Source organism: Saccostrea cucullata, unplaced genomic scaffold (genome assembly GCF_032062105.1).
Source record: "Saccostrea cucullata isolate Sc308-1 unplaced genomic scaffold, CSIRO_AGI_Scuc_v1 ctg5901, whole genome shotgun sequence".
NCBI lineage: Eukaryota > Metazoa > Mollusca > Bivalvia > Ostreida > Ostreidae > Saccostrea > Saccostrea cuccullata.
This window is the reverse complement of record NW_026928980.1, coordinates 1-20,801: the sequence shown is the minus strand read 5'-3', so window position 1 is coordinate 20,801 and position 20,801 is coordinate 1. Positions and strand designations below refer to the sequence as shown.

General features: G+C 34.8%; 2 protein-coding genes and 1 long non-coding RNA gene across 3 annotated transcripts; 2 read left to right on the top strand and 1 right to left on the bottom strand.

The window, feature by feature from the left end:
• The first annotated feature begins 1,557 nt into the window (after positions 1 to 1,557).
• LOC134279511 (heat shock 70 kDa protein 12A-like) lies at positions 1,558 to 6,344 on the top strand. The gene is made up of 5 exons (XM_062761922.1): positions 1,558 to 1,624; positions 2,133 to 2,563; positions 2,826 to 3,044; positions 3,600 to 3,759; positions 3,914 to 6,344. The coding sequence occupies exons 2-5, from the start codon at positions 2,141 to 2,143 to the stop codon at positions 4,966 to 4,968; spliced, it is 1,857 nt and encodes a 618-aa protein (XP_062617906.1). The 5' UTR covers positions 1,558 to 1,624; positions 2,133 to 2,140; the 3' UTR covers positions 4,969 to 6,344.
• Positions 6,345 to 10,584: 4,240 nt separating this feature from the next.
• Positions 10,585 to 12,126, bottom strand: LOC134279512 (uncharacterized; the record flags this gene model as incomplete). The annotated part of the gene is made up of 2 exons (XM_062761923.1): positions 10,585 to 11,113; positions 11,949 to 12,126. Coding segments are annotated over 2 exons (693 nt in total), but the record flags the coding sequence as incomplete, so codon positions are not given.
• A 2,555-nt stretch (positions 12,127 to 14,681) lies between these two features.
• LOC134279510 (uncharacterized) lies at positions 14,682 to 20,576 on the top strand. Its single transcript, XR_009994653.1, has 4 exons — positions 14,682 to 14,749; positions 17,537 to 17,607; positions 17,945 to 18,016; positions 20,505 to 20,576. It is a non-coding gene; the product is annotated as an uncharacterized LOC134279510 (long non-coding RNA).
• Positions 20,577 to 20,801: the final 225 nt, after the last annotated feature.

Below are 20,801 nucleotides of genomic sequence, written 5' to 3'. Positions count from 1 at the left end.
TATAAACAATAAAATGTCTTTCTTTGGTTGTTAGTACGGGATGAATGTCGCAGCTATTGCAGAAAATTTAACATAACCCGCTTACGCGGGTTATGTATTTTTCCTGCAACAGCTGCGACATTCATTCCCGTACTAACAACCAAAGAAAGCATTTTATTGTTTGAATATGAATTCACGAGAAAAACTAGTACTGTTTAAACTTTATATTCGAAGGATATCTCCATGATTACTTCACAAACAGGCTCTCAGTTGCGCACATGTGCATAATTGTAATGAAGTATTTGTTCATAATTTTAATATATGTAAGAATTTTTTAAGTTTCATTGAAGTTTTGTATGTATTCGATCGTTGACTTTTAAAGCATGACATTTCATATCAATATCACAACATAGATTCGCGTTTTCGAGGAGGGGTCTGCGTTTACTGGGAGTTGGGAGGAGTTGGTTCCGATTTGCTTTGTTTAGTTTATACATTTTAAAATCGGCTGCATTTCATTTCCGGAATTTTTGGAAATTTTGATATCAACTTTTCATTTCCGACAATTTTTTTGTTTTCATTTCCGACATTTTTCAAATACATATGTAGTACCTATATAGTAAGTAACATATCTGATAACTTTACTTATGAAAAATTTAAAGGAATAAATCATAAATAAATCATCGAAATCCAGTTTTGTAAATCTGTCAGTGACTTGAACATAAGTATAGTGCTGTCACTGACATTTTAATTAAGTGTACATTTAAATGTGGTGAAAATGTGTTATGCTCATTGAACTCTTTTACCTAGACTTAATGCTAAATGTATGCATTTAAGGAATAACTGTCTCATTTTTTGATTTCATGATGTGATCAATCGATTGCCTTGCGTGATAATTTGCATAAACGCCGAAGGCGTTTATGCATAAAATTATCACGCAAGCAAATCGATTGATCATCGTTATTCCTCATATTTACATGGTATTGATTCCGCCAATCCAGGTGCTAGAAGCTCTATTTGTCCCGCCCTGCACGTGATTTTTTTTTTTTACCGCGCCTATCCATGAACCAGTACATTGATGGATAAATAAAGTACATTGACTATTTGTAATTTTATCTCGATTAATTTGCCGCACAGGTAAATTCCAGAAATGAAAAAAATTATGTCGGAAATGAAAATCCAAAATGTCGGAAATGAAATTAAAAAAATGTAGGAAATGCTATGCAGCGTTAAAATCACTCTGCAAATTCCAAGTGGGGGGACCCGATCCCCCTTTAGATCCGTGCATGCAATTTAAAAATATCCATATAATAATGGACATATCTTGGTATGATCTTTTTTTATATACTAATAAATCTCCTGTGAGACATGTATCTTGCACAACAGCATTAAAATATCGATAAACTACGATACAATGTGAGAAATCAAGGGGACATTTAGTTATTAATAAATGAAAATTAAATACATTTACAGTGTTCCGTACATGTCCAATAGAGTTCAGTACAACGGGACAGAAAAACGAAAGTAGATCAAAGTTTAAAAAAAAATTTATGTGGAAAAGAACTGGAATAAAATAAGACAAATCTTGGACACTGGAACTCGATGTTATTAATTTTGCTCGTCTAGATCTACGAAAGAAATCAGTGAAGTAAGTCATAATGTAACATACATGTAATACCTTTAAGTTGCTCTAACCAGGCAAGGTTACGAAAGTAGAAATTATATTAGACAATTGGATTGAAGAACTATAATGAATAGATAGTTATCTAAGATTCTAGTCATAATGTATAACCGAGTTTCTATTTTTTGAACGGACTATTGAAAAGATTTGCTATGAAATTTGCTATGGAGAACTGATCGGGCGATAACATTGTGCTGCGCATGAAATATTTACGTGGCCTATGAATTTGTATATGAAAAAAAAGACGATTACGTGTATAAGAAAAACCTATTTAACTGCGATTTTGAATACTGTAACTTTTAAGTATTTTAAAAATTTTCGTTTTTGCATCTTTTTTATTTATGAATTAAACCGGGAAATTAATTTTGAAAATATATTAGAAATTTTAAAACAATTTGAAAAAAAAAATAATATGGTTACTGAAATGTTATCAGATTTATACATTTAGGAACATTTTTTACCAAATAATATTCAGATACCAGCATGGCTAGCGGTCTAGAGGAGAAAGTGTCTGTCAGTGGACTGGAAGAAAGGGTATCCAGAATGGCAGTCCATGGCGGAATAGAGGAAGTCAAGAAAGGCAGCCAGCGAGATAGTAGAGTAGTCATTGCAGCCATAGATTTTGGAACAACATATTCGGGCTATGCTTATGCCTTTAAAAGTGACCTCGATAAGGCCAAAGATACCAAAGAAATGTGCAACATTTTATCGAAGACATGGCAAAGCGGAAGTGACGCAGGACTTATATCTCACAAAACTCCGACTTGTCTTCTGCTAAATTCAGAAGGAAAATTTGACTCGTTTGGGTTTCAAGCAGAGGAGAAGTACAATAACCTTACCAATGATAATGCTCATGTTGGATGGCGTTTTTTCAGGAGATTCAAAATGATTCTTTTGAATGAAAAGGTAAATTTTCCTAAACAATAATATCACAGGCACGATGATGCGATGACGCGACAATGCAATGACGAAGAAGCGATACCACAATGGTGTGATAGCGATAACGCATTGTCATGCAATCATATCGCACCGTTGAGTCATCGGCATCGCGCCATCGTTTCGTTGTCATCGCGCCTCATTAGTGGGGCTTGATGGTGTGATAGTGAACTTTGTGGCTCTATCGGGGAAACATAGAAAACTTTATCAAATTACTTTGTTCCATTTTCAGCACCTTAGCAAAGAGACTGTGATACCCGATGATCAGAACAACAATATGGAAGCTGTAGCTGTTTTTGCTCATAGCATAAAATACATAAAAAACGAACTGTGGAATCAGCTGCAAAAGACAGGATGCAGCATTGATGCCAAAGAGATCCATTGGGTTCTAACAATACCAGCAATATGGAACCCACGGTCCAAGCAATTCATGAGATTGGCTGCAGAGCAGGTATAGGCCTACGTAGCAAAACATTTATTTTCGCTCTCGGCAAAGCCTTGGGGAAAAGTTGTTTTTACTGTGGGGGTAAAAAAAACTTGCTTTTTTCCTTATAGCCAGTGAATATACTTAGTATTAGGTAGATAAAACTTTATCTTACCCTTTCTATAGCTACATGTAATTCTTTCAGAATGTAATTTGGAAATAACATTTTTTCTAGCCGTGAGCTCACAAATCATATCCTCACTCCCAGATTAGTATATAATGACAAATTCAAATTTTCGATGTATGTGAAAAGATCTAATGTTATTCCGTAGCAAAAGCACAATGGCGATATGTGTATCTGTGAAAGTCTCATTCAATATAATCAGTGTTATAGGAGAAATACTTATAAGAGATGGATATATACCCAAAGGATAAAGGACGGACACTTTACTTCCCTTTTTCTTAGCGGGCGAAGTATATTTTTAAAAATCAAACGAGATTTTGATTGCGTCATAATTTGGTTTTCTGGACATTTCTTGACCCTTGTCCATTCTAACATATATATATGTTCTATTGCACTAGGCTGGAATACCCGGGAACCAGCTTGAGTTTGCCTTAGAACCGGAGGCTGCTGCTGTTTACGTCAAAGAGACCAAGGTGGCCAAAGAATCTGTGTCCGCTGATGAACACCAACTAGTTCCATTTAAACCTGGGACACAGTTTATGGTGCTGGATCTCGGAGGTATGTTTTATAATTGTATTTACGATAAAGAATTCAATTGAATACACGAATTGAACAAATTTAAGAAATTATAAATTTTGATTTAGTTGCTACATGTGCTTTTCTTATTGGTGAAAAAGTGTGTTAAATATGGCCATGAAACTTTGACTTTTAGGTGGTACCATTGATATCAGCGTGAAGGAGGTTCTGAAAGACAGAACATTGAAAGAATTGCACCGGGCGTCTGGAAACGGATTGGGAGGCGAATCGGTTAATATCAGATTCTTAGAATTTTTTGAGAGTGTATTTGGAAAAGATTCCTGGTCGAAATTTAAAAACGAAAATGAGTACAAAGCAGCATTCTATGACTTAGAAAATGAAATAGAGCAAAAGAAACGGACTCTTCCATTTGACAACAAGGGGAACTTGAAAATAAATATACCACCAGATCTGGTTGAAATCTTTGACCAGAATGATAATAATTTTGAGGAACATGTCGAAAGTTTGGAAGGACTGCGCTATAAGTCAGGAAGGTTGTACATTGACAAAAAAATAGTAATGGGTGTTTTTCAACCCTCTGTCACAAGTATCATTAAGTTAGTACGTGAAATTTTAAATGATAGTAATGTAGGCCATGTGAGCGATATTATGATGGTAGGCGGATTTTCACAAAGTCCATTTGTCTCCAAAGCTATTAAGGATGCATTTGCAGATAAAAATGTCATCGTTCCAAACGTGGCAGACATGGCTGTACTACAAGGAGCTGTTATTTATCGCCATTGGCCGGAAGTAGTGCGCACGCGCAGATCACCATTCACATATGGATCTCGTTTAATGCGATTATGGCTTGACGGCGATGACGTCAGTAAAAAGATAAAACGAGGCAACGAAGTACTGTGTGGGGACCATTTTGAAAAGTTTGTTACCATCAACGACGAATTTAAAGTGAATGAACGAGCAACAATTAGTGTTTTTCCTGTGGCAGCCGATACAACTGAAATGGCGGTTGATATTTACACATCAACAGAGAAAAATCCGCGGTATACCACCGACCAGGGTTGTGAAAGGCTTGGGCGTTTAGTGGTACAAATGGCCGACACGACAGGTGGGCTCAATCGACAGGCGGACGTTACCATGACAATGGGGAGCACTGAAATTACTGTAGAGGGCAAAATGATGCCGAAAGGAAAACCAACTAAAGTTACTTTTGATATGCTTAGTTCAAAGTAATTTTTTTGCCGAAGTGTCTAAAACATTGAAATTATTGTAGGTTAAAAGACCCCAAAATATGATTATATGATTTATACTATAATATTAACCGTTTTCATTTTACATTATTAACAGTGAAATGCTGTAATTTCAGTATCCAAAGAAGAAAAGTGAAATTTATACATGCAGTGTGAAAGAATATCAGAGTGGTATTTTTCACATTTTCGTACCAAACACAAAGCACTGAATACATGACTTTGTGTTATTATCAAGTTTATCTTGTGTATTATCAGATAGTTATTGATAAGTTTTAAATGTTTTTAGGCTTTCAAGTTTAAAATTTTAATGTAATATATACAAAAGTCATGTATTCTTTGTGTATAATTTAGAATATTATTTACTGGATGTCAAAATGATTCATTGTTCCATTCAAGTTTTCATCAATACAAATCTTTGTTTAGCACTCCAAAATCAGAAAATTACTCTTAAAATTAAACAAATTTTATTTATTTTCTCTTTCATTTAAATTAGACTCGTTTTCTACTATGTACACTGAACACAAGCCTTAATTGCTGTAATCTGACTTAATATTGCGAATACTTTTAATACCCCAATTTATTGCAAATCGGATTAAAGCGAACTTTGAGCATGCAGCCTGTGTTATATTTATTAGCATATAGTATACATTTCTTAGACAAAACATAACATATGATGCACATAGAACTGACTATACTGGCCTTAAGAGATTAGTTTTTTATTATTGTTTTATATACTGTATCTATAAAAAAATTAAAACGTTTTTTCCAAGTATCACCTTTAATAAAGTCCTGTGCCAAAATTATGTTGAATGCTTGAAAAATTATATATCAGCGTGGTCTGTTCTCCGTAGCTAGTATCTTCTGCTTGACCATTAAGGCATTTGACTGAGTACTAGAAGAGTTTATTATTCTTCTTACCAGCCCCATTAATTTGAAGAGACTACGTGCTAGTTATTGCTAAGGTCGGGCATGCATGAGCTAGACGTCCAAACAAGTTTTTCCTGATATAAAAAGTCATAAATATTTTTATTTTTTATTTTTAGGCGGTTACTTTGTAAATCAATTGTAATTTGATAAGGATTGGGGATTCAATCAACTTGAGATATACCTTCATTACCATGACCTCCAATGTTTGATCTGATACAATAGTCAATAAGTATTGTTATGCCATTATAAATATCCTTCTATATAATTATTTATTACCAATAAAAAGTCCAACAAAATAATAGTTTTTGTATTGGTCTTTACAATTTCATTTTTATTGCTGGCCCACAAGGTCACTGTAACATCACAAGTCGTAGTTTGTACAAAAGTAGCCGAAGTTAGAGATATAAGTAGGAGTAGTCGTACGTATTTGAATACGAGTACTAGTATATATCTATGGCGTCAAAGGATCGAAAGTTATTTTTGTGATAAAAAAAGATCTGTGATATAACGACTTCATGTTTTTGTTTAAAAATTGTTTTGTTATTGTATCATTTTTATAATTTTATTGATAAAGGCCAATTATAGCTATTAAGTACATTAAATAATTTTGACATTGTAATACGGTAGTTCTTTTTTAATATTGTTGATTTTTAGGTCACCTGAGTAACTCAGGTGACCTATTGCTATCCGTTTTCGTCCGTCGTCGTCCATTGTCCGTCGTCCGTCGTGTGTCGTGTGTTAACATTTGAGCATTTTCAGCTTCTTCTCTGAAACCACTGAACCAATTTCAACCAAATTTGGTATGCAGCATTTATGGGTAAAGGGGAACAAAAATTTTGAATTTTATGGTCCCCGGCCCCCTGGGGCCTGAGGGGTGGGGCCAAAACCACTATAATTAGTGCAATCTTTAACAAGAGGCCCATGGGCCTTATAGGTCACCTGAGCATCATGCAACAACTTTCAAATCATGTTTTAAGCTAGATGCTATGGCATTCACAATTTTGAAAGAGGCACCATTGCTAATCATAATTATACACTTAGCAATTGTTTAGTTTGTTTACTTAATATGGATAAGCAGGGTAGGGGAACAAAAAGTATGTCAACTAATTAGTAATATTCAGCAATAATCCTACCATACATGAACCCCTGACCCTAGGTCTACACACTGCACAATTTTTGAAAAGGCGCACTTGCTTATCAAAAATGTTTGATTAATACCAAGGAGCATATTTCAAACAATTCATTTTCAGGATATAAGTAGAGCCCCCCCCTCCCCATTTTGGTATCCCTGATCCAGAGGCCTTGAAATTCACAATTCTGGAAGAAGAGCCCATCCCATCATAACTATGTAAATAGTTCATTCTGCTTATTACCCAGGAGTAGAGAAAAAGATTTTCATAGATGTAATGTATTTTCACCATATAATCATTATAGAGCCAATTCCTAACACCATAACCCCTGACCCCGGGGACATAAAATTCACAATTTTGGTAGAAGCATTCTTGCTCATCATAACTATGTCCTTAATTAGATTATTTAATACCCAGAAGCAGAGAAGAAGATTTTCAAAGATTTAATGCATTTTCACTATATAATCAATAGAGCCCCGCCCTAACACCAGAACCCCTGACCCTGGGGCCATGAATTTCACAATTTTGGTAGAGGCACTCTTGCTCATCATAACTATATACTTGGTTAGTTTATTTAATGCTCAGGAACAGAGAAGAAGATTTTCAAAGATTTAATGCATTTTCTCTATATAATCAATAGAGCCCCGCCCTAACACCAGAACCCCTGACCCTGGGGCCATGAATTTCAAAAATTTGGTAGAGGCACTCTTGCTCATCATAACTATGTACTTAGTTAGTTTATTTAATACCTAGTAGCAGAGAAGAAGATTTTCAAAGATTTAATGCATTTTCACTATATAATCAATAGAGCTCCGCCCTAACACCATAACCCCTGACCCTGGAGCCATAAAATTCACAACTTTAGTAGAGGCACTCTTGCTCATCATAACTACGAACTTAATTAGTTTATTTAATACTCAGAAACAGAGAAGAAGATTTTCAAAGAAATAATGCATTTTCACTATATAATCAATAGAGCCCCGCCCTAACACCATAACCCCTGACCCTGGGGCCATAAAATTCACAATTTTGGTAGAGGCACTATTGCTCATCATAACTATGCACTTAGTTAGTTTATTTATTACCCAGGAGCAGAGAAGAAGATTTTCAAAGAATTCATGTATTTTCACTATATAATCAATAGAGCCCCACCCTAAAACCAGAATCCCTGACCCTGGGGCCATGAATTTCACAATTTTGGTAGAGGACTCAATGCTGATTACAATGATACCAACAGTTTGACTGCTTGATGTCCGGGAGTAAAGAAGAATATTTTTAAAGACTTCACTAATTTTAGTGGTTTTTGCCCCACCCCCCAGGCCCCAGGGGGGCAGGGACCACGAAATTCACAATTTTTGTTCCACTTCACCCATAGATGCTATATGCCAAAATTGGTTGAAATTGGTTCAGTGGTTTCAGAGAAGAAGCTGAAAATGTTTAAATGTTAACGCACGACGGACGACGGACGACAGACGACGGACGACGACGGACAAAAACAGATAGCAATAGGTCACCTGAGTTTACTCAGGTGACCTAAAAATCTTCTTCTTTACTCCTGGACATCAAGCAGGCAAACTGTTGGCATGAATGTAATGAGCATTGAGTCCTCTACCAAAATTGTGAAATTCATGGCCCCAGGATCAGGGATTCCAGGGCGGGGCTACATGTATATAGATTATATAGTGAAAATGCATTATTTCTTTGAAAATCTTCTTCTCTGCTTCTGGATATTAAATAAACTAACTAAGCACATCGTTATGGTGAGCAAGAGTGCCTATTCCATATTTGTGAATTTTATGGCCCCAGGGTCAGGGGTTCTGGTGTTAGGGCGGGGCTCTATTGATTATACATGTATAGTGAAAATGCATTTATTCTTTGAAAATCTTCTTCTCTGCTTCTGAGTATTAAATAAACTAACTAAGCACATAGTTATGCTGAGCAAGAGTGCCTCTTCCAGATTTGTGAATTTTATGGCCCCAGGGTTAGGGGTTCTGGTGTTAGGGTGGGGCTCTATTGATAATATAGTGAAAATGCATTAATTCTTTGAAAATATTCATCTCCGCTTCATGGGCATTAAACAAACTAACGAAGCACATAGTTATAATCGAAAAGAGTGCCTCTTCTAAAATTGTGAATTTTATGGCCCCAGGGTCAGGGGTTCTGGTGTTAGGGCGGGGTTCTATTGATTATATAGTGAAAATGCATTATTCTTGGAAAATCTTCTTCTCTGCTTCTGGGTATTAAATAAACAAACAAAGTACATAGTTATGATGAGCAAGAGTGCCTTCTATAAAATTGTGAATTTTATGGCCCCAGGGTCAGGGGTTCTGGTGTTAGGGCGGGGCTCTATTGATTACATAGTGAAAATGCATTAATTCTGCAAAATCTTCTTCTCTGCTTCTGGATATTAAATAAACTAACTAAGCACATCATTATGATGAGCAAGAGTGCCTCTTCTAAAATTGTGAATTTTATAGCCCCAGGGTCAGGGGTTCTGGTGTTAGGGCAGGGCTCTATTGATTATATAGTGAAAATGCATTATTCATTGAAAATCTTCTTCTCTGCTTCTGGGTATTAAATTAACTAAGTACATAGTAAAGATGAGCAAGAGTGCCTCTTCCAAAATTGTGAATTTTATGGCCCTAGGGTTAGGGGTTCTGGTGTTAGGGTGGGGCTCTATTGATTATATAGTAAAAATACATTAATTCTTTGAAAATATTTTCCTTTGCTTCTGGGTTTTATGCTAAAGATTCAAATATATATATATATATATATGATGAAGAAAGGTGCATCAAGCAAAGTGTTTTTTTTTTTTTTTGCCCTCTGGGTTAGAGGAGGGGGGGGGGCTACATAGTATGAAAATAAATTAATGCTTTTAAATCTGCTCTTTGGTATTAATCAACCATTTTGTTTTAAAATTTGCAAAATTTTGAAATATGTGGCCCCTGGGTCAGTGGTTCCCTTGGGGTGAGGTGCACAACTGGGTATAAAGTGGAAGTGCATTTTCTCTTTTTATTCTGATCTAGCTCTGGGTATTACGTAAATAGAGTAAGCATGCTAAGTTAATAATTATGATAAGCAATGGTGCCTCTTTCAAAATTGTGAATTGTGAATTTCATGGCCTCTGGTTTAAATCAAATTCAATTGTTTGAAAGTTGTTACACAATACTCAGGTGACCTATAAGGCCCGTGGGCCTCTTGTTATTCAAAGGTTGTCATTATAGTTTTCTCTCTTGAGTTAAAAGGTCATGACAGAACAGCTTTAGACTTGGATTCAGGCGACATTTGCTTTGTTGGATTAGCTGGAGATGAAAATGTTGTCCTTGGCAATTTTACTCCAGAAATCCCTATAATGTGGTCTTTTGTTATGGAGACATCATCGTATGTGGAGACTCAAGTGTCTAACCTATGTCAATCAAACTAACAAAATTGTGTCAGAATGAAAATTTCCAAAAATATATATATTCAATCAATAAACAAACAGAATTTGTTCATACAAATTTATTTTTCAGAAGTGAGAATCAGGTCAATTTTGTCTAGTATTTTATCAATAATTTTACTTTATTTGCATAAGATTATACCGGTACATGAAGCCCTCAAACAATTCTTCTCCGAATTTTTCATTGAACACGGAGAAAATAAACTCGAGCTTTAATTTTAGTCCGTCTTTTTTAACCGCCGCTTTGTCAACAGTACATATTCTATACGTAATGTTGTCCTCTGGTGACGTCACTTCCTCCGTCTGTGTGAAGTAGTCGGATGTAAAAATCCAATTATCTCCAACTTTCTTCGTCATATCCAGAAAACAATATGGAACGCTCTCGCAATTTTTTATCATTATCTTGTATATTACTTTCCCCGCGGAATCTTGCTTTTGTTGTACTCCGAACTGACACGAGTTTCCATTAAATTTGGTTTGACTTTTTTGGGACGAGATTTCGTTCATTTGGAACGAGAGTTCATCGTTGCCAGCGGAGAGCCAGATTTTAGGTATACTGTATCCCGGTACTGACATGCTGTTGTTCAGTGTGGCTTCAAACCGCGATACCCCTTCTACGGGCCCCTCAGATACTACAAACAAACAGATATAAATATGGTATAAAGTTAAAAATAAATAGATAAGACACATAGATGTGACTACTATTCATAAATTAGAAGGACTTTTCAATAGAGCTCTACGTATTTCTAGAAATACATGTAATTTGTGGTCAAATATCTGAACATGATTCGTGCAAGAAAGTTTCTTTACCAACCATTATTGTCTTCCCTATTTTGTCTTTTCCCAGCCCCTTTACATGTATATGTCTTGTCTTTGTGCACTCTAATTCAAAGTATTTCGTTTCATAGACTTTATCTGAACGGGTGTCTTTTCATTAATTGTCATTGAAGTAAGACCATGTAACATTGTGGCAAGATATATAGAAACTGTGCAGCTTAAACCATTTTCTCATTTCTATCCATACAGTCAATTAAACAATTAATGGACAATATATATGACAGGAACGTCTTTGAAAACATTCGATTGAAATGTTCTATCTACTGTATACAGGGTGATTTTCGCCCCGTGTTATTTTCGCCCTTTTGCACTTGCAAAGTTTTGCCCCGTTTTAAATTCGTCAAATCATAGTTCTGTTTAAGAAATTATGCTGTGTAATTTCAATTCGCTCCGTCTTAAATTCGCCCATTCAAGAAGAGGGCGAAAGGGGCGAAAATTTCCCGGTATACAGTAGTTCGAAATTCATCTCCAATTCACCGGATCTATTTTATAAAGACAAATTATTTATGTTTGACCCAAAGGACTATTTTTGTAGTTAAAATGTAAAATATAATTTTCTATCCAATATTTTTAGTATAATTATTCATTTTATTTCATTTAACTCATGATCCCCCTCTTTCATACACTTACATTTGCGCCAAGTCACTCTGTCGTCAGTTCCAACAGGAGAGGCGTTATTTGGTGCCTGCATCAGGATACTAAAGAAGGCTTTCCTACCCCCATCTGGCAAACCCTTTATTGTTCGGGTGATTGAATCAAACTTGTACTCTATGTCTTTCAGGGGTCGGAGATCTGCCCATTCACCCTGTTAATGTCATATTTAAAAGGTTATATGTGTAAAATTATGACTTATTTCAAATATACATAATTTTCCTTTTACGAAAAAAATATGTCATCTGTCTATTCCCATTGAAAATACAATTATAAAATACATGTAGAAATGAAAAATTATACAACACAAAATATGAATATTTAATATACAGTTAGGTAAAGTGGATATGATGGAGTAGAAATGAACGACTAAGCACCAAAATTGTAAAATATTCAATATAAAGCAATTTGAATGGACAATACTAGTAACAGAAAGGAAGTGTGAACTTACGAAAAAATGAAATATTTAATATACAGTGATGTAAATATACACTTGTGGAATAAAAATAAAAGAAAGAGAGGATTATTATGCACATAATATGAAATATTCAAATTACAGTGAAGTGAATGGACAACTATAGCATATAGCATACATGTAGGCGTCAGATGCAAAGTGGTGGGAGGGATTAATCAACAAAATACATTCTAAAATGGGGGGGGGGGCTATAAGCGTATATTATGTCTATCTTGGGAAAAGGGGGCAGGGTTTACCCTATGCCTATGTATAGAGTAGAATTGTAAAATTATACAAGACAAAATGTTCAATATATAGTGATGTAAATGGAAAATTATAGGCCGGAAATTCAACAAGAGGCCCAGCTAGGGGCCACATCGCTCACCTGAGCAACTGGCTCGGTAAAAGCAAAAATTAGTTCAGTATTGAAAAGATTAAATGTATTATAAAAATGGGGAGGGGAGGGGGGTATTCAAACAAACTTAAAAGTAGTATAAACGGTCTAGATAGACGGGTCAACTGAGTGCACTTTTTATGCAAATGAGGTTCAAAATGGAGGATTCTGATTGGTGATGGGGATAAATGGGTCAACTGAGTACAGTGCTAACCCTAACCCCCTAGCCCCCTAACCCTAACCCTAACCCCTCTAACCCTAGCCCCCTAGCCCTAACCCTAACCCCCTAACCCTAGCCCCTAACCCTAACCCTAACCCTAACTATCCCTATCCCCCTTAGCCCTAACTAACCCTAACCCTAACCCCCTAACCCTAACCCCCTAACCCTAACTAACCCTAACCCCCTATCCCTATCCCTAACCCCCTTAGCCCTCTAACCCTATCCCCTAACCTATCCCCTAAATACGGAGTTGTTTACACTGTGTTTACATTGGTACGTTGGTACTACGTTTTGTTTATGCTAGCTGCACAGGTAAATGCGCCGTGTGCAAAACATTTCAAGAATGTGATTATGACGTCACGCTTCACAGGCTAGACAGCCTAACCAGTTCAAACTGGATTTTTACTGAAAACAATAACAACCTGGATTTTTACTGAAAACAATAACATATAATTTAATTTTATTTGTATTCTCGCCTCTCATTGGTTGATTACCAAAAAGGAACGCATAACATTTTGTATAATCTGGTTTGGTATGGGGACACACCCCCTTGACGACCAGCTTAATCATCATATCCATGCAATCCCCTCATTTCCAGTCCTCGGAATCCATGGAAAATTCCAGATTTAATAAATGTACCTTCAACTTTAATCAATTACTCGTTCTTACCTCATGTAAACAAACATCATGGCTGCTAGATCTATGAATCAGTCATTACCTCCCCTCGCTTCAAATCACTTCCGTTACTACGGTTGTATTATTGCGCGGTAAATTTGAACTTATAAAAAGCAACACAATTTTACATCAAAAGTTGTTTAATTATTTTAAAATTAAATTATAAGGAATGACTTTAATTCTTGGCCATATTATCGAGTATAATCTGGTTTGGGTCAGTTTACGCTTTTTTATAATCCGCTTCGCGGATTATAAAGCGTAAACTGACCCAAACCAGATTATACTCGATAATATGGCCAAGAATTAAAGTCATTCCTTAAATAACACACATGGTTTATATACCTTTACTGTAAGGGCCCTGTGCATCAATACGTTTTACCTACGTTTTCTTATATACCTGTTTGCATCCTCTATAAAGTGCCGTGTGCAAAACATTAGGGTCGTGTGCAAAAGAAATATACCTTTTACCTGTGTTTTCTTATATACCTGTTTGCATCCTCTATAAAGTGCCGTGTGCAAAAAGTACGATAAACTTACCTATGCATTGTGACGTCATTCACTGTATAAATACAATATGATTATGACGTCACACTTTTTCATTTACAGTCTAGACAGCCTAGTCTAGCCAGCCTAACCGGTTTGAACTTATTTTTTTTTTACTGAAAGACAATAACAAATAACACACAATACAAAAAACATGTGTGTGTTATGTCTGTCAAGTTATAACACCAGGTCACTTTTTTAAAAAACTTAGAATTTCTTTTTAAATTTTTTAAACTTTTTTTTTTAAAAACTTATAAATTTTTTTTTAAACTTTTTTAAAATAACTTTAAATTGTTTTTTCTTATTAATTTTTTTTGGTAAACTCCCCTTATAGTTTTTAAGAAATAAAATAAAAAAAAAATCATGTAATACTACATCAGTGTTATGTTATTGTATGACTTCATCTTTTATACAGTCGGGTTCGGGGTTTCGGGCGGCCATGGCCAATTTTCGGCAGGATTTTACCCCAGTGAAAAAGGCTTGTAATCCACAGTGTAGGTCGTTTAAAGTTGTTTCACATTGTTTATGATTGTGATTATGTTATCGCTCACCTATATGTTTAATGTCAGCTATGCTAAATAATCCATTTCTGTGTAATTTGAGAGAATGTTTTGACATGTGGTTAAAGTATGGCGTGCTATTCATGTTATCATTTAAAGTCGATCCTAAATAAATCGGCAGTGTCTATATGCACGACCGTCGTGCACTTACCTTTTCAACGGTTATTCGCACGACCGTCGTGTACATAATTTTTCAGTGGCTGTTTGCACGACCGTCGTGTATATTAATTTTTCAGTGACTATTTGCACGACCATCGTGTTTTTTGTTATAATATTTATCAGCTGGTCGCACGACCATTATATATATTTATTCATACCTTCACTTATTATGGCATTCGTTTTTCGTCCCCAGTTAAGTTCGGAACGCAGTAATTAAAGTACAAAAAGACATTTTGGCAAGAAAACATCGCAAAAACTTTTTTTCGTGATATTAATTTATATAATTAATTGACATTTGGGTCCAATGGGCAGGTCGTTGTATTGTAAATTTGTTTCTATTAGAACTACCCTTGTATTTGTATTTAATTAATAAAATAGTTGCTTACCAGGCGCGGATCCAGGAATTGAAGTTAGAGGGGGCTCCAAAAGTAGGCAAGGGGTCTGGGGGCCGCCTTGAGGCCCCCAGTGTGTCCAGGGCAAAGACCTGGTGGGGGCCCAGGTGGCGAAGCCCCCGGAAGCTCCTGGATTCTAGAGATTTTGTAGGGTAAAAATGAGGTCTACCAAGTATACATATTTACATTTTCTAGACGAAACTGTGATTTACGTAAATTTTGACAATTTTAGGGGCGCGCGCCGGGTGCGCCCCCCTTAAATCTGCCACTGCTTACTATTTTGGTAGGTCTGGGTTTACCCTATCCACCAGAGCAAGGACGCATTTATAAGCATTTCGCCTACTTTAGTATTGATTTCTTAATACACTTTTTAACCAAAAAAAAATTGTCATAAAACCTTACTTACCTTAGTTTTATAGTGTTATACACATGAAATTTCAAATTAAACAATAATCATGATAATGATATTTAAATGTTAATATAGTTCCCTAAATACACTATTTATTAATAAAAATCACCAAGTTTATGTAGGGAGTATGTAGTAAATATTGACGTGTGTATCTAAACGATGATAAACTGTTGATATTTAAGACCACTGGTGCTTAGACCGCGGTTACCATGGTTACGATCCGTTATTTTTTGGAAGTGCATATTATTAAGTCATGAAGTTGAGCAGGCATACAACATATATTTATATTGAGTTAATAATTTTTTTTAAAGTGATATATTTAAATATAACGTGAGATGTTTCGCGCTGAAATCGGCATGAATAGTGCGGGCGCGAACCATCTTAGTGCGAAACAGAATCAGCCCAAAAAATCCCGGATTCGTGTACATATATTTATCCCGCTTCAGACAAATTTGTCGATTACTGATTGGATAAAAGTAGCTGCAGATCTGTAGCTCTCCGAAAAAATATATTGATAGACCGGAGAGCTACAGTGCCACCCATTGAAAAAAATGTATATTTATTGCGCACAAAAAAGTGCGCTGGGTTCTCGATTTATTTCTCCATGTTTCTAAAATGTAATCTCAAAATATTACTAACCGTGTGTTCCTAACATATTCTTTCTCTGTTTCCACAACCAAACATTCCTCATAATTGTTGTTAATAGTCCTCCTGACCGTGATATTGTAATCATCGAACATTTCGATTATTATACCGCCATTTTGGTTTCAAAGATAATACGGTCCAATACGCTTCGTTCAGATGTCAACTTCGAGAAAACTTGATTGAGGATAAAGGAATTTTTGGAAATCGTTCCTTTTTTTGCAATTGAGGTAAGAATTTGGAAGAATTATTCAAGAACCGAGCGCATTTTTGTGTGCGCAATAAATATACAGTTTTTTCAATGGGTGGCACTGTAGTCTCCGGTCTATCAATATATTTTTTTCGGAGAGCTACAGATCTGCAGCTAGGATAAAAGCTAATCACGTGACGCCCTGAAATTTTCCGTATTACGTCTCCATTTCCATATTACGTCTCCGTCGAGGTGTAATATGAAAACCGGGCACGCGATTCCGTTCGAAGCGTTGTTATTGTAAATAAAAATGGCGGCTAAGAAACGGTTAAACGTAGGTAGTTCAGTTAAATTTCTTGTTACCGTAACGATATTTTATGTTGATTGTTATTGGATAAAAACTAATATTTTCATAATATGCACAAATATTTTTTTTATATTGAAAAAGGTTTTCAGCGGGATAAATTCGTTACACAGTCAGTTAGTGACCTAATACGGATTCATACAGGGTGTGAAATGGAAATCCGTATTGGGACTCGGCTTCGCCTCGCCCAATACGGATTTCCATTTCACACCCTGTATGAATCCGTATTAGGTCACTAACTGACTGTGTAACTAATAGTATACAATAGCTATTATCGTCGTGTGCATATCTCTGGCAATGTGCGATTGCTATTTGCACGACGGTCGTGTAAATAGATTTTGTCTTACGTATGTGCACGACGGTCGTGTAAATAGATTTTTGTCTTACGTATGTGCACGACGGTCGTGTAAATATCTCAACAATTTGCATTAGCTATTCGCACGACGGTCGTGTAAGTAGACTTTATTCACTATGCGCACGACGGTCGTGTATATATCATCGGCCAAATAAATCTGTCTTAAAAAAAGGTTAATTATGTATCACTGAATTGTATGATTTTTTTCAGGATCAGCTGAGATGTTTTTCACTGGATTATTTAATTGATAGACTTATTGGGCATATATTTGGATATCTCTGGTAAGTTTGTCTTTGTTTTGTTTACATTTATGAAGGTCATCTTTGCATTTAATCATAATTATGTAAAGTTCTGTTTTGAATGTCAATACTGTATTTATCCTCATTTCATGTGATTTACACTTGTACATGTATAACCTGCATGTAACTCAGAGTGTATTTAATATTTCTATGATGGGTCATTCTATGATTGAATTTAAATCAGAAAAATGTTCTCTAAATTTTGGTAAAATACATGGTATCTTTTACATTTCTGTCCCTTTTGACTGTAAATTATTGCTTTACTTACATTGTAAAATGAGGTTAATTGTGTATCACTGAATTGTATGATTTTTTTCAGGATCAGCTGAGATGTTATTTCACTGGATTATTTAATTGATAGACTTATTGGGCATATATTTGGATATCTCTGGTAAGTTTGTCTTTGTTTTGTTTACATTTATGAAGGTCATCTTTGCATTTAAGGATGTACAACACACCTACCCCAAAAAATTCCTGTCGTTTAATTTTCGTTATTTTTGTATATTTAGTACATGACTATATCTACTGCATGTATGCATATTTTGGACAAAATCGTTCGAGTGGGTTTTGGACAGGAACTTCCAGAAAGTTACCCCCATTTAGTTGTTTATAAGGAGAGAAAATTTTTAATCAATGAACTACTTAAACCTTGATTTCCAAAAAAGCCAGGTTAGATATAACTGTCAAGTTTCATGGACTTATTCCTTTAACCATTTATCACAAAAACATAGTCATTTTTTGATATACATATCAACAAAACAAATTTAAAGACCTTAAACTGAAAAACTATGAATTATCTAAGCCTTGTAACTTGTGTATTTTTCAAATTCAAAATTTTTTTGTGAAAAAACCTGCCGTTTAATTTTTGTAAAAAACTTTCTTTAGGTAGCTGGTAGTAAAAATAATCTTCATAATTTTTTGTATAATTTTTGTACGACCAGTTTTGATTTAATGGCGGAAAATTACCCCCTCCCCCTTTCTCAATAAATCACGTTCCCACGCGTCTTTCAGACGGGGGTCGATCACTTTGTTATATGAATCTACAAATACACATTAAAAAAATTAAATTTGAATATTGCTTTTGCTTTAAAAATATATTAACTTACAAATTTAAAAGTTCTCATATGTAAAGCGTATTTAAATGTAGATTTTTAAGCAATTTTTAAATACCCCTATCACCCCCACCCCTTCCTTTTTTGCGTCGCATACCATTATCGTTTGACAGAACGTCGTTTACAGTGCAAATATACTGGTATTTCGTCAAGAATCCCGGAGGTATGCATTAGTTTTTAAATTCATGAATGCAGAATAAATATTGACTACTCTTTTTATTTGTATCAGGAAAAAATTACTGAAAGATTTTAGTGTTTAGTCCATATACGTATGCGTTATGCATTCCATATCACACGAAACCTGGATATGAATTCAAGTTTTGTTGAACTTGAATATGTTGATTTTTAATTTTATTTCTTTAATTTTATTCATTAAAAAATGGTGTATGTTCAACTCTCCTACGATATAAATGGAATAATTGTAGTTTCTTTCATGTCATTATTTCAAACGAGACAGTATGTGGCCGTGGGGATACATCGACATTTGCATTAGATGTACATGCACCCCTCATGATATTGTACGCATTTCTTTCAATGTCGTCGCTTCTAAAGTTAAAATGAAAATTCCGTATTCGTCCACATTAACTTCAAAATATTAAACATTAAACTCTTCATCTATTTCAATTTATATCAAATCGCACATTGATATTTTTAAAAATCTTATAGGCTACGTTTTGTTTTGATTCGAGGAAATGCGAACCGACATTGTTGACAGAAAGTCAAAGTTACGTTTTGCTGCAATAGGATACTCATAAATGCAGATAATTTCAGTACAAGTGAACAATTCTTTTCAATTCTATACTTACATTGTGTATCCTGGCGATATATGAGGTCTATAGTATTCAATTCTCGGATTTATCAGGTCTTGCTGTAAATGTATCTGATTCTGTGGAAAACCGTGAATAAAGGGAGGAAAATAAACATCTACATTTTCAGAGTTGTTCCTCTTTGATCAGTAAGGGTCTGAGAACAACATCGATTTTACATTGTAAAAAGTTTTTTGTTTATTAAATTGTTGTTTTATTTAATTAAAGAAGAAAAACAATATTTATATCGTGTATGCACAAATTGTAATGAAGACCATTAATCGGAATGTTATATCACCAATTGTACAAAATGAGAATTTCGGCAATGTAAAACAAAATTAATTTTCAGAATAAAAAAAATGCTGCGCTTTGATCAAACACACAATTTATTGTAGGCCTATATGAAATGAAATGAAATAAACATTAAGGAATGGTATTTTATGTCTTGCTTTTTACGGAGTTTAATCGGATTGATTAAACAAATTATACTTATTGATTGAGTATGGTACGCACAATCACAGCCAAGTCCCATATCCCAATTTTCTTTCATGATTGATATACATCGGGATCGTTTTACTCGTCGTTTTGACGCTTTATTTTTGACGTTAAATTTGACGTCACGTCAAACGTTCAATTGAAATCGCAAGAGTTATCTCCCCAAGTGTGTTGTACGTCTTTAATCATAATTATGTAAAGTTCTGTTTTGAATGTAAATGTACTGTATTTATCCTCATTTCATGTGATTTACAGTTGTATAACCTGCATGTAACTCAGAGTGCATTTAATATTTCTATGATGGATCATTCTATGATTGAATTTAAATCAGAAAAATATTCACTAAATTTTGGTAAAATACATGGTGTCTTTTACATTTCTGTCCCTTTTGTCTGTAAATTATTGCTTTACTTACATTGTAAAATGAGGTTAATTGTGTATCACTGAATTGTATGATTTTTTTCAGGATCAGCTGAGATGTTATTTCACTGGATTATTTAATGGATAGACTTATTGGGCATATAGTTTGATATCTCTGGTAACTTTGTCTTGTTTTTTAAATTGTTTACATTTTCCTATGAAGGTCATCTTTGCATTTAAGCATGATTATATGGTTTAATTTAATTACTGTGTAATACTTATGTGATCTGTTGTCTCTAACTTACATTCATATAAGCACACCCTTATTTTGTCTAAAATATATTAACACATGATTAAGGGATCTTCAGAATATTAATAAGTCCTTTTGTATAAATTATATGAT